The sequence below is a fragment of the Lycium barbarum genome, chromosome 9 (genome assembly GCF_019175385.1).
Source record: "Lycium barbarum isolate Lr01 chromosome 9, ASM1917538v2, whole genome shotgun sequence".
NCBI classification, from domain to species: domain Eukaryota; kingdom Viridiplantae; phylum Streptophyta; class Magnoliopsida; order Solanales; family Solanaceae; genus Lycium; species Lycium barbarum.
Genome location: NC_083345.1, coordinates 21,889,024 through 21,907,023, shown reverse-complemented (window position 1 = coordinate 21,907,023; position 18,000 = coordinate 21,889,024). Strand labels below are relative to the sequence as shown.

Here is an 18,000-nt window from a genome sequence, read left to right as displayed (position 1 = left end):
TGTACAAATTCATGTTATGCATTTATTGATTTAGTATAAATATCAGATGCGAGAAGTTTTTAGAGATGTATATCCGTCCTGCGAAATAATAGCCAACAATATATATAATTTTAAATAGGGAAAAGATGCAAATATATCCTCCAACTTTGCTATTTAGAGCAGATATACCCTCAGTAAAAAAGTGATGCATATATACCCGTCATTACACAAACGCAAAGTTTAGGATTATATTTGCACCTTTTCCCTTTTAAATATATAATATATAGAGATAGAGCTAGCGAATGTTATTGTTTTTGACAGACCGGTCAAATATGTAACTTGTCTAAATTTTTACTCGGGGCAAAGTATCGAAGAAGTTGGGGTCATTTGCATGATTACCCTTCAAAGGCACTGGTCTTTAATTTCTACCCCTCAAATTGGTGGTCTTTAATTTTTACCCTTCGCTAAAAATTCCTTGATTTCGTGTTCGAACCCCCGCTCAGTCAAAACTTAAAAAAATAAAAATCGTAAGATAAATTATGGATTCGCAAGGTAAAACTCTACCAAACTCTACCTTAAGGTATTTTTTTTAATTAATTGAAATTTTACAAATCTCTGCCTTAAGACCTAACTTTTGCTCAAATAGGCCTAATTTTGGGCAAAACTTAGGCCTTAAGGCAGAGGTTTGCCTTAGGCCTAATTTTGGATAAAAGTTTGCCTTAAGGCCTAACTTTACTATAAATCTCTGCCTTGCGATTTTTTTTTTTTACTGAATTGGGATTCAAATCCAAAACTTCAGAGTATTAGGCGAAAGACAAAAATTAAAGACCACCAATTTGAGGGACATAAATTAAAGACCAGTGCCTGTGAAGGGTAATTCGCACAAAAAAAATGAAGAAATTGCACAATTTGTCCTTCAAATATGCTGGACTTCAACTTTTGCCCTTTAGATGGGCTAGTGTTTAAATGGACATACATCTTTTAAGGGTCACGGGGGCTTAACTTATTGGATATCAACATTCCAAGAGCCCGTTTGGATGGACTTATGCCTATAAGCTGAAAACAACTTATAAACTAAAAAAAATAAGTTGGGGTAGTTTAATTTTTATTTTTTTTTGTTTATAAGCTGTTTTCAGCTTATAAGTTGCTTTAAATAAGCTAAATTAAATGGGCCAAATTATTTTTTTGAGCTTATTTTAATCACAAAATGACTTTAAGCTGACCAGCTAAACACTAAAAAAAAACTAAAAACAACTTATAAATAACTTATAAGCCAATCCAAACGGGCTCTCAAAACATAAACTTATGTCTCGCGATTTTTTTTTTATTTAAGCTTTGCACTGTCCATTCATCTTAACCCGGGCCCAACCCGAATCTTTATCCGGTATCCAGTGAATTAGAGAGAGTAGTAGGCTGCATCGCGGTTCTTTTGATTAATATTAGGGAAAGAGCTTAGCAGAATAATAATAATAGTAATATCTGCCCAAAAACCACTCGTGAATTACTTGCCCCAAATCCGTGCCCTCTGTCTCTGAGTTTCCCCCAATTCGTGTGTATAATAAGTGAAGTGCATAATTAGGGTTAGGGTTAGGGTTGGAGTGCGTGGGGGCGATAATACGATGTATGCTGATCGGGTGGAGGCAGTGACAAAGAGGTCTGTAAAAGATAGGCTTAACGGCAACACTTCTGATGATTACGCTCGCCGGAGACTAATTGCCGGCAAGAGGTGCTTATTATTTCTAATTGCTTCACATTTTTAATAAAAGTTTTCAGCTTTTTCATGTCTTATGTGCTTGTGTACATTTGTCACTATGTGTTTTATTTACTACTCCCTCAGTCCCAATTTTAAAGTGTCTTAGTAGGCGTTTCGCCATAGCAACCAAAAAGAATTTCACTTTTTTTGGAATTTTGAAGTTGGGAGTTGTGTTTGGCCATAGTTTTTGCAAATAATATTTTGTTTTTGAAATGTACTTTTTCAACAAGGTTTTACTTGTTTAAGTTGTATTTGGAATTTTCATGATTTTTTGAAAAAAGTGAAAAAAAAAATCCGGAAAAAAGTGAATAATTCTTATGGCCAAACGGGTCCTAAATTTTGACTGGGTAGGGATAAGGTCTGCTTACACACTACCCTTCCCCAGACCCCCCCCCCCCCCCCCTCTTTACTTGTGCGATTACCCTCTGTATGTTGAGTTTGACTAGGCAGGGAGATTTTTAAATCTTGCGATATTAAACTTGCCATGTAGTATGTTAGAATTGTAAAACTTACTAAATATAGAAAGAGGCACTCTTTTTGGGAAAGAGCAAAAAGGGAAGTAAGACACTTAAATTGGGACCAAGGGAGTAATTGAAATCAGCTTTTTTCTTCAATCGAGTAGAGAATTGGTATTAAGAAGACCAATATGCTGTATCTGCTCGGTGCAAAGAGTGTTGTTATGGTTTTCGTTTTACCACGCACAAGATGCGTGTAAATTGTAATAGCAGTTTAAAGTTTTTTTTTTTTTTTTTTTTTTTCTAATTTTGAATAGATAGTACTCCGTTTGTCCCATTTTTTGTGACTCTGCTTGACTAAAAAGAAAGAGACTTGAAATTTGATGTCTAAAACAAGCAATAAATATTTGCGTTGCTGGAAGTTATCTCATTAAGGGTAATATGAGAAGTTTAAAATTGCGGATCTTTGTAGCTCAGTTGGTTGACTACTAGAAATTTCACCACACCCCCCCTCCCCCCCCCCCCCCCCCTTTTTTTTTTTGGTTGGATAGCTAACTGAAAGAATTTTATTGATGTAAAGAAGGGCCAACTTTAAGAAAAAGCTGGACAGAAGTACATCTAAAAGACAACTTTACAGTGAGTGTAAAGAACTAAGAAACTCAGCCAACGCCTCCGGCTCTAAAACATTTGCCGAGGTTATGTTGCACCAAAAATTAACCAACAATATACGTTTGTGCTTTAGATTAACTACATTGACCTTTTTGTTATCAAAAACTCTAGCATTCCTCTCTCTCCATGCGACCTGCCAAACCACTGCTGGGATAGACTTGCAGATGTAACCCAGACGCTTTATGCATATCCTGTTTGTGCCATGAGAGGAGAAAATCAACTGTGTTCCTCTGCATGAACTTTCACCTCGTTGGTGAGGGTTCGATTCCCCACCTTGTAATACCCTCCCCTTCCCCTACCCCCTATGTAATTAAAAAAAAAAATTAAAATTGAATTTCTAAATATGGAAAGGTGTCAGCAAGGGTTTCATACGCTATGCTAGTTCTATTTTTTCTCCCCCAAATATGCATTTAATAAGTCCTCGTTCTTTTTGGGATAGATTAAAAAGTAAGGTGTGCACAATTGATGGGACAGAGGGCTTAGCAGTTTAAAGTTGTATTGGCAAACTTCTTGTTAGGATTCTAATTCTTTTGGGCACAATTTGATTCAATTAAATGTAATTTAGGCAGTTGAATACTTTTAAAACTGTGTGCACCTATTAAATAGAGGCATCGAGAGCATTTGTGTAATGGTTAATTATCTTCCAGGAAGGTGTCGTTGCTGCTTACTTGGCCTGCCTCCTTTATGCTTCCGTACTGCCTATTGGAGTTCGAAACCAAATAAATTCCCTTTAGGGCTCTGGGCCCTCATAGTTTGGATTATCTGCTGAAAAACATAGAGGTTCAGCAATCTAATGATTAGGATTGAGAGATGCATTCTTTTCTTTTTTGAGAAGGTAAGTAGATTATGTAGTAAAAGACAGCAACTTAGCACCAAATTGGTGGTATGGCAGTACAAGAGTCTGCAGTCCTCCTTTTTTTTTTTAAAAAAAAAAAAAGGATGTCTACAAGACTGCAACAAGGACCTATTCTTGTAATATTCTATGAAATCTAACATAGTAACTTCATCCTTTACAACCTGTAGATTACACCAAAAAGCCAAAAGCCAAAAGCCATAAACATTTGTATTTAAGATGCTGTACACTGACTTTCTTCCCTTCAAGGCATCTCCTCTTTTGAAGGAGGATTGGACGAATTAGCAAAAAGCAATTATTTATAAGTACTAGTAGTGATATTTTAAGTATACGAGTTCACTCATGCTTATATTTGCAGCTTTAAGCCTCAATTGGTGTAGTCCTATTAACTTTCTGGTTCAATTACTGTAATCTATTTTGTAGGCACAGAGAAGATGATGATAAATGGGAGCATGATCTTTACGAGTCTGGTGAAGCTCCAGGATCAAGTATGGTGCCATTAGATTCAGTTAGATATTACTTATTCATTAGGCAATATACTTGTGATTGCTGGACTAAAAATTTTGATATTTTTTATGGTCATTCATAGGCCAGAGAATTGGTGCTAAGGATCTTCGTCTAAAACTCCAAAAGAAAAGTATCCAACAAGCTACTCAAAGTGTTAGAGGTTCTGTCTCTGGAGGTATGAGGGATTTGCGTGAAAAGCTCTCTGGTACTGTATACTCACAAACAGTGGAAAATGATCCCCCCAAAGCAAAGATGAAGGTGGCTCCTGAGATAAGTAAACCTGTCAGGAGAAGCATCACAGCTGAAGCTCCTGCCATGGAGACCAAAAAGGTTGCCAGCACAGTTTCAAAGAAGAAGTCCCAGCAAAAGGCAAGATCTCCTTACTCAAATTAGAGTCACCAATAAGCTCCTTTTCAATAGTATTACTTCTTTACCAAATCCTGATATTGCTATTAAAATGTGAAAACACACGCCCCGAACCCCAGTAAGAAAAAGAGATAAACTTTCAGCAACCTCCCACATAGAAGGGTAATAGAGTGCACTAGACAAAAGTAACATGTTGCATGCTTTGCATTATACGGTCTTCCTTACTTTCAGTTCTTTAGTTATTAGCTCCTTAAATTTTGCTGATGGTTGCTGGATCTTATTATATATTCAGTGGGTCAGTTTCCTGCTTGGAACAACCCTAAACCCTAATGCCAATAGGGTTTATAGTACTCCCTCCGCTTCATTTTGTGTGACCCTGTTCGACTAGCCACAAAGTTTAAGAAAGAAAGACTTTTGAAACTTATGGTCTTAAACATGTCGTAAGTAGCATTTGTTTGACTATAGGACTTTTGAAATTTGTCATTTTAAATACGGCATAACATTTGTGTGGCTATAAAAGTTTGTCATTCTGGATAAATGGAAGTTTAAGTTAAATTATTTCAAATTTTGGAAGTGGTCATTCTTTTTGTAACATACTAAATAAAAGGAAAAAGGGTCGCATAAGCTAGAACCAGATGGAGTGTTAGGTTACTGGTAAATGTAATACATGACCAATATAAACCCTTTTTTGGCTGGTAACTTCATTTGTAGTCAAATTTATTTGGTATGGCTCATAGCTATGTCCACTTACCTGCTGGATGTTTATATTTTTCTGGCTTATGGAATCGGACCAGTAAAGAACTCTCAAAAGCAAATATCTTTGCCTCTGCACTGGGTTCATTCTAAAATGTTAGAACTACTAAGAACCGAATCAAGGTCATGCACACAATTGTCTAGAAGATTGACACGTACTAGCTGTTTATTTCCAGAGTGAAGTTTTGTGAATGTTGAGAGTTCTGTTTCCAAGTGCTTCTTGGTTGGTCCTTATTTCCTTAAGCAACTGTGTAGAATTTATTTATTCCAGTTTGGTAGGAGCTTTTCTGGGCATACATCTTTGATTTTGTTGTGTATGCGTATGCTGTGGCGAGGACTCGGCTCTGCTCACTGGACTCCAAAATATGGCTGGAGTAACTGTGTCATTGCAACATATGCATAGGGAAAATCAACCCAACGTTTATAAATATCAATCACTGAGGCATCTCTTCCCTTTGTGCTAGCTGATCTCTTTATAGTGAGCTATCGTCTCTTCAACCAGCTAATCAAATGGAAGCCGGAAAGATTCTTGGTACTTTAAATGAATCTGGGAATATGCTCGGTCAACATAAGGTAAGATCCTTTAAGTAGAGTGCCTTAATGCCCATGGATGATATATTCTGACGCACATACTCCTCAACTTTGTAGTGCTAATAGAGTGTACCACAATGAGGGTTGTATGCTCTTCAACATCTGAGTTGGGAATTGTTGAAAGAGAGGTAGCCAGACTTCTTACTTCTCAGCTTCAAAAGTAGAGGCCATTAATATTTTTGAATGACATATGGACCACAAGCAGCTTTATCAAAGGATTAAGGAAGCTTTATGCTTTATATATGCTTTATATATGAGTGGAATTTTGGCTACTATATTAGGATAAATGGCAGGCTGGAGCCACCAAAAAGACTTGTGCTTCTCTAGCATCAGGCCCCCCTATGTGTGGGAAAGGAAAGAGGAAGATATGGGAAACCAAACCCCTAAGCTTTTAATGCAATGATTTATACAGCCTGCCAAAATGAGTTGTGCTTCTCTAGCATCATCTCCAACCCCCCAAAACCCAGCATCTGTGGGAAAGGAAAGAGGAAGATATGGGAAGCCGAACCGCTATGCTTTTAATGCACTGATTTATGACATGTTTTTGTTTGGAGCAAAAGATTACTGAATTTTTCTTTAAGAAAATAAAACATATCATAATTTGGGAAGGGTAAATATGGATTGACCTCGTACTTTTTGTATCTCATGATTTTGAACATGGAGGGATTTTGTATCCCTCGATCCATGTCCAAAGTTTTGTCCTTGACTACAAACAACAGTTATGGGGGGCAAGATTGAAAAGCCTGCAATGAGAAGAAATATTTGAATTAAAATCATGTCAATGAGTCAATCTAGTCCAGAAATTTATGGGAATACCAATGGTAAGTGTCCTGTCAGTCTAGCTCGGCTTTAACAACATTGTGGCCTGCACCATAGCTCTGAACTTATGTCCACAGTTTATTCTCGACTCCTTTGTGAATTTCACGGTCTAGGCAAATCCGATACCTTCACTTTCGACTGTGCTGATTTACAGTAAACAGGAATGGAATTAAAACTGTAGTGCTTATGAGTGCGTCATTGGTCTTTGCGAAATCTTACTCTTTCCATAAGACTTCGTAGAGATCCTATTTTTTCTTTCTAGTCTTACCATTCAACGTCTTTCAGCACACTTTCACATGTTTCACAGCATTTTTTTGTTACGTTATTGCTCTTTAGTGACATCATATGTGGTGAGCATATTGCATTTGATCTACACATCCCTTATTTCTTTAGCTTTCCATAATTGTTCATGTGCAATTAGACCATCTGCTTTGCTTGTTTTACTACTGTATAATCGGTGGTTGTGGCTATCTATGTTCATTCTACTAGTCTCAGTACTCTGGTTTTTTTCCTTGATTTTATCAGCTATCACATATATATTAAAACAGTTGAAAACTAGTTAAGTATGTGTGCGCGCTATTCCAGAGTACACTATGTGGGACTGCTCTTACATATAAGGTTTATTCATTTTTTTGCAGGCGGAATCAGTGGATAGTTTTCTACAATCATTGGGTCTTGAGAAGTATGCAATTACATTTCAAGCTGAAGAAGTATGTAAATTACTGCTGCTCTTTCCTTTTTAATTTAGTTTAAAGTGCTGCAGGAAATCACCTTCTCCTCATGCTTTTCTTGCAGGTTGATATGGCTGCTCTTGTGCACATGACAGATGAAGATCTTAAAGCTATGGGAATACCAATGGTAAACATCCTGATTTTGTGTGAGAATTCATTTGATGATTGTGACTTTCTGTTTTTCATTTTCTTGTTAATTGTTATGAATGGGAAGAGAAATCATAGTGAAAAATGTTCAAATCAGTAGGCGTTGTTTTTCATAAGAGAGATTTTCCAATAAATGTTTCTGGGTAAGCTTCTTTGGTTTGACAGTATCTATAGTCATGTGGATTCGAGAGATTAGGCATTCCAAGGCTTTGGCCAAAGAATTCATGATTAGCACATCTTTGGGTTTGCAATTTCAGATTCAACCCTGACCACGTGGTGATAGCTTGGACTTTCAGCCAAAAACATTTTGTTTCTGAGCTACTCCCTTTGTCCCATTTTAATGTGATACATTTTCCTTTTTAGTTGTCCTAGAAAGAATGATACATTTCTTGTTTGGAAAATATTTAATCATAACATCCCCATTTTACCTTAATTGATGACATGTCTTGTTGAGATTCAATTGATGTAAAAGTTCATTCTTTTACAAAAAGAGCGAAAATGAAAAGACATGTTGAACTCTCACCCTTGATCTTTCTAAAGAATACTTCTGGTGCTTCACATATATTTAGCTTACATATCAGAAGTCCTATTATTACCCAATTACACACTTTCACGTCAAATGGGACCAAGGGAGTAAACTATTTTTTGTTTTTGTGTGTGCGTGTTTTGCGGTTGGGGGGTTATTGTTGGAGTTGTGCTAGTGGAATGACATGGATAGATGTCCCTTTTATTGCATGCTGATTGAAAGCTGTCCCTTTTGGTTGTTTCAGGGTCCAAGGAAGAAGATAATATTAGCACTGGAGACTAGAATCTGATTACATCTTATTCCTTTGCTGGGGTTATTCATTGGTCTGCCATCCAACAAGTCAGCAGTCTTGTGTTTTAACTGTACAAGTCTGTTTCCGGATTTATTTCCTTTATAACTTTTTCTTTGCTTATTTTTTGGGTTTTATCAGTAAGTGTGGTAAGCAAGAGCTCTCAACATGTACAACATGGGAACATTTAAAGATGTGCTAGGCCTTAACGGCATATAATTTAATGGTTTTATTGGTTGCTTGTCATGTTATTTGGAAGCCAAATTTTGCTGCTTCATCCCGTATTTAGGTTCTCTATAATCTTATTTCAGTACTGTTATCATTTGTCCACTTCCCCTGAAGATAAATCGTTGTTTCATTAATGTGAAGTTTCCGTTTTCCCAACCAAATAAAGTGACATCCTCATTATCAGTATACTTGTTCCATTCTATAGTAAAGAATTCCTCATTAATTGCTAAAATCAAGTGATAACAATTTTTTCTGCATCATCATTGTGGCAGGAAAGTGTATTTCAGTCGAAGTCTTAATGTCGAAGGCAAATTTAACTATGACAATGAATTGCACAAAAAGTAAATTTTACTTTGTCGCACAATGCGCTGCACGCCAGCGTCAGACTACATATAAACGTGACGTGTATCTAGTCATTTTTGTACAAATTCTTCACGGACTGTAGTTCAGATCTCACTGGGGATCCAAAACTTTTGGGGTGCAGTACCACCGGAGGTGTCATCTCCAATCAAGCCTCACAAGCTTTTCCTACAAAACTTCTGCATTGTCCATGGACACCAGTTTTTGTTCTTCCACTCTTTCAGATTTGGCTACAAGCACCCACATCAAGTTTTATCTGTGATTCCGACATGCTACTCGAGTTTGTCCTTCCATGCAAGATACTTTCTGTTTTCCACTTTGTATCTTTTCCATTCTCTGATGACTGCAAGAAGCACATGCAGCGAAACTGGCAGAAAGAAAGGCTGCATAACAACACAAAGATAAACATTTATTTCCTCCATCCAGATTAATCTCCTTGCTGGACTACAAGTGATGGAATGAGAATAAAATCCACACTATCGCTAGCATTAAGTAGAGAAAGAATGTTAATCCCTAGTTACTCTTTAAAATGAAAGAAACAGAAGTGAAATTGAGAAGTGCAAAATGAGTCTGATGCAGCCTCTTAAATTATACGAATGCGAAAAGCAAGTCACTGAAACTAACTAAATTATGATGGCTTAACAGGTTAGAATGGGAATTGACTTGCTGAAGCTGGATAAAAGTTCAGTGCTGTCAGATTTTATAACTATGGTGTCACAGAAGAAAAAGAGAACAACAAGCTAGAATTAGAATAGTCAATTCAAAAGTATCGAAGCTTACTCTATATGTAAACTACCCACCCACAGGTTATAAATGTGTTCCTAGATATTTCTTCGTATCAAAGACACATGTAGATATCCTTCAAGCAACACTCCTCCCCATTAGCAGTAAACACACATTAAATGTTACTCCCTCGGGATCAAAAAGAGTGTCCACTTAGCCATTTGCACAACCCTAGAAAATACTAACTCCAAGAAAAAAATTGATAATTTGACTAAACTGTCCCTAATTAAATGGGAATTGGGATTTGATCACATAGCACTTAATAGGGGCAAATCTAGAAAAGTAAGATCAATTCTTTCTTGATTTGATAAGTGGACACTCTTTTTGATTCAAGAAAATTTTTTTAAGTGGACACCCTTTTGATCTGGAGGGAGTATTTCCAAAGGCTTGTGCTTTTAATAATTGCACTAGGAAATAACCAATTGAATGGTGATATGCTGGTCGTCTTCGTTGTGTTAACATAATTTCATACACAGAAGAAACGCAGAACTGGAATCTGCTTATGCACATGTGCCCTACCATATCCTACCTTTGACACGAAAGTGGAAGTGATATAGTTAAGTGTAATTACTAAAAGGAGATGGACACTGAGTCGAAGAAAGTGGGATCTTATAGTTAATTGTTAACAGTACTAAAAGCTTGTGAATGCCATCTCGATATATTATACTTCAGTGACATGAAGCTTACCGAATATACAGCAAAACAGTGCTCAAATGAGTAGTAGCTCACGGACATCATAGATGGATGATAAAAGGCATCCTCTGCTAAGGCTCTTGCTTTTCTTGAGTAAACTGACAATAAACAAGAATACTTATTAGAATTTTTATAAAGAGAACTGCACAAGGCAATTACTAGTTGTAACCATGTCGAATTACTAATACCAAGGGAAACGTACCAGCAGAAGCATCGGAATATCCTAAGGACACATTGCCCAGAGCTAATTTTGCAGCTTCAAGAGAATACTTTACCTGATCAATTAGTCAGAATTATGAGTGCTGATAATTTACCAATATGTTTTGATAGGTGATGTAAAAAGAGTTCACCAATATGTTAAACCATAAAATTCCACAAGCAACATATTTTAAACGGAAAAAGACAGATCCTTTTTACTTTCATGAACTCTGGAAAAAGCTAGATAAGTAATTAGATTCAAACAAATATTTTCTGAAGGGGAACAAGAAGGTACATTTAAATAAGTTAGATATTTACAACTGAAAACTATGAAGCTACAAAAAGTTCATCGAGTAAAACTCTGACCTGTTTTCCTATTTCATCCATGATGATCATCCTGGGAAGTGACTGGACCTGGATGGAGAAAAGTGTCAAAACCTACAAGAATGAAGGTAAGCAGAAAGGAGTCGCAGCTGATGACCCACCAATCGAGAGAGAGACCCAAGGGTGGTGCCACACTGAAGAAGATTGAAACATGTGTGATGCCTAGATAACACGTCCAACTCCCTAAAACAAGAATTTTTAGAATGACATATGATCAAATATATGCCCTTAGGATATCTGCATCTAAATTGGATCAAATTAAATTAAAAGTGTCGTCACTGAAATCAAATGATAGTTTTGCAATCAGACAGTTGTGTAAAACAACATATAATGACATTCACCAAGAAAAAGTGTTTCAATCCCCGAATGATTTAAAAAAATATATATATGCAACAAGGAGATTCTGACACAAATCGAGGAAAGGCTGAAGTTTTAGTGACTTAATACACTTATATCCAATAGAAAATGAAAAAGGAAATGGTTCTTATCAGCTATGAATCCACTTACATCAGTGGTTTAGTTTTATTTAAGCAAGCATGCAATGTTCTTAAGCTGATTCTTACATTCCACCTTTATCCATCCTAAGCAGTATCTTACCATTCTGCGAAGCCTTTTTCGCTGGTTAAAAGTACAGATGTGGCAGATCCACCAACATAAAGGCTCTCAGACTTCAGACCAAATAGCTGGCGCAACTGTCCCATGAAAACTTCGGAAATCATCTTCAATTCCTGTTTCAGAATGCGGATTTGTCAATCTTATGTTGTGAAAAACATAGAAAAGAAACAAAGGCATGACCGTCACATGATGCTGTCTTTATTTCCCTTACAAAAAGTAAGGGGTTCATTCTTGGCCATTCAATTAGAGAATATGCCGTAGAATGTACAAAGTTTCAGTATATCCGCTTCTTAATCAGTGAAAGTTGCAGTATATCCTTGTGTCCTCTTACTCTAGTGTTAGGGAAGAAATATATTGCGCACCACTTGCTTAGTAGACAGATAAACATAGGAAACACACAAAACAACAACAACAACAACCAAAAAAAGAATGAAGAAACAAGGAATCAATGTAGAAATTACTTCGACAGTGAGATAAGTTTGTTGTTGATTTTGATAAAGCCCGCTAAAGTTGATGAGAATTATTTCCCACTTTCTCATTCTGGATTCATGATCCAGGTAAACATATTTTTCATGTAATATCTCTCACACATGCATGCCCGCAAATATACTCAGCTACATAAACATGCCTAATATACTCAGGTTGCCAAAGCAACAACCATTTAAAGCGGAACTAAATGCATATGGACAAGATTGTATGTGCAGGTGAAAGTACACGAATAACAGAAAAAAATACAACAAATTAAAACCCATGTGAAGAATGCATAGATATATATATAGGCACTGTAACACCTCCCTTCTCTTTCCAGGAAAAAAAAAAAAGACCTCAAAGAAAAGGAATGGCCATGTCGCAGAACTGTATATTCTTAAATCTTTTTCTCAATGTGGCTCATTCGTCTTGACTTTTAAACTGTTAGACATCATAAGGAGAGGCTGCTTACCTCAGAGGAAATTTTGTGCCTGGAAAGTTGTTGCATTTGAGAATTCTCTACAGAGGCTGGTGGATTCCAAACAACAATACCTCCCCACATCTGGAATCAACTGTATTAGACTGCATGATAATATATGAAATGGCCAACACAGATATAATCATCGAGACAATAAATTTAATACTCACCGGTGATATAAAACCATTTGTCATGGACATCTCTCCATTTGGCAACTGCAACTTTAGAGGGCACTCTTTTGCAGATGGTGCATATCTGGCATTGGGAAACCCGGTTACTATATCTTACTAAATATGAAAGAACAATCATTTAACATGACTGGATTTTGCAATGCATAGTGCTCAAGGAACTCGTTTTCTTCTTTTTCAGAATACATGTCAGAATTTGACCTTAAGTAGTAGACTTGAACAGGATTGGGCAGAATCCTCAAAGAGTTATCAAATACGGAACACAGTGGTATTTCTCTTTTGCCTAAACAAGTATATTCAAAGTCAACAATTTCCATTTAAAATGAATGGGGAAAAATACTTTAATGAGTAGATGCTATGCTAATGATATTCCACATACTTTACTGTCAGTTCACAAATATCAAAGCATAAAAAAGTTAACAATGTAACATCAGTGATCGAAGCTTCTGCAAGTTATTCTTTAAATGAGATCTCCATTAAGAGAAACTGTTAAAAGAATAAAAAACATACAACACAAAATGCAGGACTTTTGACCGCCCGCCAGCTGCTGTTGAAGTATCCAAGTGCCATTCATTTGAATTTACCTACAAAAACTCAGATATTATACAAATCCGGATGATGTTTGATTTTCTGTCCTTTCCGCTTCTTTGGGGGGTAGGGGTGGGGTGGGGGGCTTTATTCAATACTTTGACCATCAATAAGAATGTCAGATTCACATTAGTCATTGAGTTAACTTACAAAGAAAGGAAGATCTTTTGTACTGAAAATGTAGCTACCCTGCGTGTCATCCCAATATGAATATGAAGACTTTGGAGTATGATATAGAACCTGCAATACAAAAGAGCTCAATAAGTATAACTTCAAAGGAACCAAAGAAAAGATATACCCTAACTCCTTAAGTGGTATAAGAATATAAAGGTTAGACAGCTAACCTGACTTTCCACACTAATATCAGCAACTGGTCTTAAAGCATCCACAACAGGAGCCAGCAGAATCTCATCTAACTCCCGAAAATCCCTATAAATAGATGATAATATTTTAAATAAGTAAAGAGGTAATATGTTTGATTCGGTATTACCTAAACAAGGATAAACATATGACATTCGCGACATATGAACTTCAGCAACACAAGTAAACTACAGAGATATTAACCAATACACACTACATCGTTAGTTCAAATAAAAAAACTCCCTCCATTTCAATTTGTTTGACTCACTTTCATTTTTAGTCGGTTGCAAAAAGAATGCCTTTTTCCTTTTTTTGGGCAACTCTTTAATTCCAACTTTACACATGGCATGTTTAAGACCACAAGATTAAAGGACATTTTGGTACATTCAACATATCTTTAGTTTAAGACCACAAGATTCAAAAGTCTTCTTTCCTTTCTTAAAACTCCGTGCCAAGTCAAAACCAGACAAACAAATTGAAACTAAGGGAGTAACAGAAACACTATACCATGGCACGAAGAAGACCATTATAGACTCCATTATTGGCAATGAGAAACAATGTAAAAGTAAATTAGGATCCAGTGATTACCAATCATAAACCCAATCATGCGGATCAGAATTCAAAAGACTGAACGAAAGTACAACCTTTCCATCTGCACCTACAGGCATGAATTCCCCACGAATTGATCCTTCTTCCTTCCCACCATTCACAAACACATTGACAAAAATCTCTGCCATTTTCTCAACAGCTTTCTCCACAGAATCTTTTCCTACTATCCAAGCATGCCTATATTTACCAACAACGACTCTAACATCCTCCTCATCCTTCCTATTCACCACCACAACTGTATAAACATTCCTATTCTTACTATCCAATATCGACTCCAAATACTCATCAAAATCCTCATCATGAGCATTCGACTTATCGAATCCATTCAACACACCGCATTGCCATTTATCGTTGCCATTAATACAGTTAGAATTGGAATCAATAGTTACTGCTACGGTAAAGTTGTTCCCACACGTGCCACAAGCCTGAGTATTTTCTGAAGTCAATTTTTGCATATGGGAATTGATTAAAAGCCCTAGCTCATTTACATCAGTAATGTCATTGAAGTTCACAAAAACTGCTTGAAATTGGCAAGGAAACAACAAATGATTCTTCTCCATTTCCGTTGATAGTAACTCTATGTCTTCAAATGGCAATGGTGCTCGGTAAATCTCTATTGACTTTAGTAAGAAAGGCAAAGCTGTATTATACATAAGAAACAGAAGAATAAATTGATAAGAGTTTTGAAAATGAGAGTTTAAATAGACAGAAAAACGATACTCCCTCTATCCAAATTTATGTGACATTTTTCGCTTTTCGAGATTCAAACTTAAGGAACCGTTTGACCATGAGAATTATTCACTTTTTCCGGAATGTTTTTTCACTTTATTTGAAAATCAACGTTTCGCCATGAAAATTCCAAATACAATTTGAAGTTGTATTTGGAATTTGAAAAACACCTAAAACTCTATTTTCACTTTTTTTCACTTTCAGTATATTCAAACAATCAAATAGTCTTTGCAAAAACTATAACCAAACACAACTCCATCTTCAAAAATTCCAAATAAAGTGAAAAATATTTGGTTTTCATGGGAAAAGGCCTACTTAATTTTGACTGTGTGTTTGAATGTAAGATCTTCAAGTTTTTCGAAATAAAATTTACATATTTGTAAACTACATTAAACACTACTAGTATAAATCACCATAATTAAGGCATTCACTTTTTTTCACTTTCAGTATATTCAAACAATCAAATAGTCTTTGCAAAAACTATAACCAAACACAACTCCATCTTCAAAAATTCCAAATAAAGTGAAAAATATTTGGTTTTCATGGGAAAAGGCCTACTTAATTTTGACTGTGTGTTTGAATGTAAGATCTTCAAGTTTTTCGAAATAAAATTTACATATTTGTAAACTACATTAAACACTACTAGTATAAATCACCATAATTAAGGCATATGAAAAAATTAACTCGTTTGACTATCAAAAAGAGAAAAGTGTTACACAAGATAATAAATGGAATGAAGAGAGTGTAGGGTTTTACCGATGAGGAAAGAGATGAAGACAGTGAGTGTGAGAAATAAACGCTTCAATCCAGGCTTTGTTTTACGCATTGTTTGAGGATCCAAATCCGAGTTAGGGTTTGGTGGATCGGAGGAAATTGGTGATTCAGAGATCTCCGCCATTGCTGAATCCTGAACAGCTTCTTTCGAGCATCACACAATGTAAAACAAATACGGCCTCATCCTAGTTATTATTATTAGTACAATTCTAAAAGTAGTTTCATCGCATCATGAAGCCGTCTTAGCTCAGCTGGTAGAGCGCATGGCTTTTAACCATGTGGTCGTGGGTTCGATTCCCACAGACGGCGTTTTCTTATTTTTCTTCTTCAATTTATTTTATTTTTTTCTTTGGCATAAGGTTCAACGAACTTGTTTCTTATTTTGTTCTTCAATTTTTATTTTTATTTTTGGCATATGGTTCAACAAATTTTATCTTCTTTAGGACTGTTTATTTCTTATTTTGTTTTTTTGGTACAAGGCTCAACAAATTTTATCTTCTTTAGGATAGTTTGCTTCTTATTTTGTTCTTCAATTTTTCTATTTTTGGGGCATAAGGTTTAACAAATTTTATGTTCTTTAGGACAGTTTGAATTTAGTTTCAGAAGAACCTGGAAATGAATTATATATTTGAAGGTTGTTACGTAATGTATTTCTTCTCTATTATCATATTTGATTGTTATTTAAATTTGATTATATTGTATTGTTAAATTCATTTTACATAATGATAAAAAAAAAAAATTGTGACAATTGATTTGATGTAATCACATTGTTATCTTATTTCTTTTTCCATTATGTCCTTATTTATTTATTTATTTATTTATTTATCCCACGCCCTAAAATAGGATGGACGCCACGTGGCATGCCAACTCACAACCCCAACCTCTTTACACCACCCCCCTCCCCACACCCCACATCTTCTTCCACCATTACTGTCACCATCAACACGATAACACCACCATAACTGAGTGGAGGTGGAGATGGTGTATAAAACTAAAAAATGTTGGTGGTCACTTGCAAATACTGTTGGGTACTTGGCTCTTGCATCTCAAGTTCCTTTCATGATTCTTCTCTCTCTCTTAATTTTATTTGGCCATTTTGATTTACCACCCAACTTAATGGATTTTTTAAAAATTATTTCCCCTCTGTTGTAATTCTTTGTATCCCAAGACTATGTAATGTTCAATTTATGAACAAAAGATTTTACTTTTAACAACCAGAAACTCTAAATCTTTGAAGCATCCTTCATTCCAGTGCAGTCAGCTTTAGTGTCAAATTCCAAAATGAGATTCTAATCAAAAAGAAAAAAAATATCCGAAATCCATAACGAATCATAACTAGAGATGAATCCTTGTTATTAGAACAGAGTTAGTGATTATGTTCTCAATACGTCTGGGAAGGTTGAATTTTGTTTCATTTCTTGAAAGGCAAAACAACAAAATCAAATTTTGACGGTCTTGAGGCCCCTATGATTTGTGCAATGTAAAATTGTACAGCTTCAACTAAAGCTGATTGATAATCCTTTTCGAAGAAAGTCGTGGCTGTGGGAAACAATGAAAGGAAAGACGGTGAAAATGGTGATGGTCTTGATGGTTGCAATGGTGGTGGAGGAGAGAAGATGTTAATGGTGGAAGGAGAAGTGGTTGGGGTGGTGTAAAGAGGTTGGGGCTGTGAGGTGGCATGTCACGTGGCGTCCACCTCACCAAAATTTCAATGCCACGTGGGAGTACACGTCCACTAGAGGTGTTCATGGTCCGGTTTGACTCGGTTTTTGGCGAAAACCAAACCAAACCAATCAAGGCGGTTTTTTTTAATATTCAGACCAAACCAAACCATTATAGTATAAATTCTATCGGTTTCGGTTTTATCGGTTTTGTCGGTTTTATCGGTTTGGTTCGGTTTTTCCGGGTTGTAATAATATATTTTATAATGCAAAAAAATTGACAAACTTGCACTTTTGAATAGTTGTAGTTTCCATCTGAAAAAAAAGTATCCAAAAATCTAAATAAATAGAGAAATTCAAAATCATTAGATAAAAACTAAATCAACAGAAAAAAATCTAAATCAGTGGAGAAAATCTAAAATAACAGAGAAATAAAATAAAAAACA

The 18,000-nt window shown here is 35.8% G+C and overlaps 2 protein-coding genes and 1 non-coding gene across 3 annotated transcripts; 2 read left to right on the top strand and 1 right to left on the bottom strand.

The window, feature by feature from the left end:
* The first annotated feature begins 1,319 nt into the window (after positions 1-1,319).
* Positions 1,320-8,713, top strand: LOC132610068 (uncharacterized). Its single transcript, XM_060324321.1, has 6 exons — positions 1,320-1,705; positions 4,133-4,197; positions 4,299-4,585; positions 7,384-7,455; positions 7,541-7,603; positions 8,394-8,713. The coding sequence occupies exons 1-6, from the start codon at positions 1,599-1,601 to the stop codon at positions 8,436-8,438; spliced, it is 639 nt and encodes a 212-aa protein (XP_060180304.1). The 5' UTR covers positions 1,320-1,598; the 3' UTR covers positions 8,439-8,713.
* Positions 8,714-8,855: 142 nt separating this feature from the next.
* LOC132610067 (uncharacterized) lies at positions 8,856-16,227 on the bottom strand. Its single transcript, XM_060324320.1, has 13 exons — positions 15,876-16,227; positions 14,370-15,030; positions 13,766-13,850; positions 13,572-13,661; positions 13,344-13,417; positions 12,816-12,900; positions 12,640-12,729; positions 11,682-11,812; positions 11,186-11,267; positions 11,067-11,114; positions 10,705-10,777; positions 10,497-10,600; positions 8,856-9,409 (listed from the first exon to the last, which is right to left on the bottom strand). Exons 1-13 carry the CDS (start codon positions 16,015-16,017, stop codon positions 9,299-9,301), a joined length of 1,776 nt encoding a protein of 591 aa, XP_060180303.1. The 5' UTR covers positions 16,018-16,227; the 3' UTR covers positions 8,856-9,298.
* TRNAK-UUU (transfer RNA lysine (anticodon UUU)) lies at positions 16,130-16,202 on the top strand. The gene has a single exon. It is a non-coding gene; the product is annotated as a tRNA-Lys (tRNA).
* Positions 16,228-18,000: the final 1,773 nt, after the last annotated feature.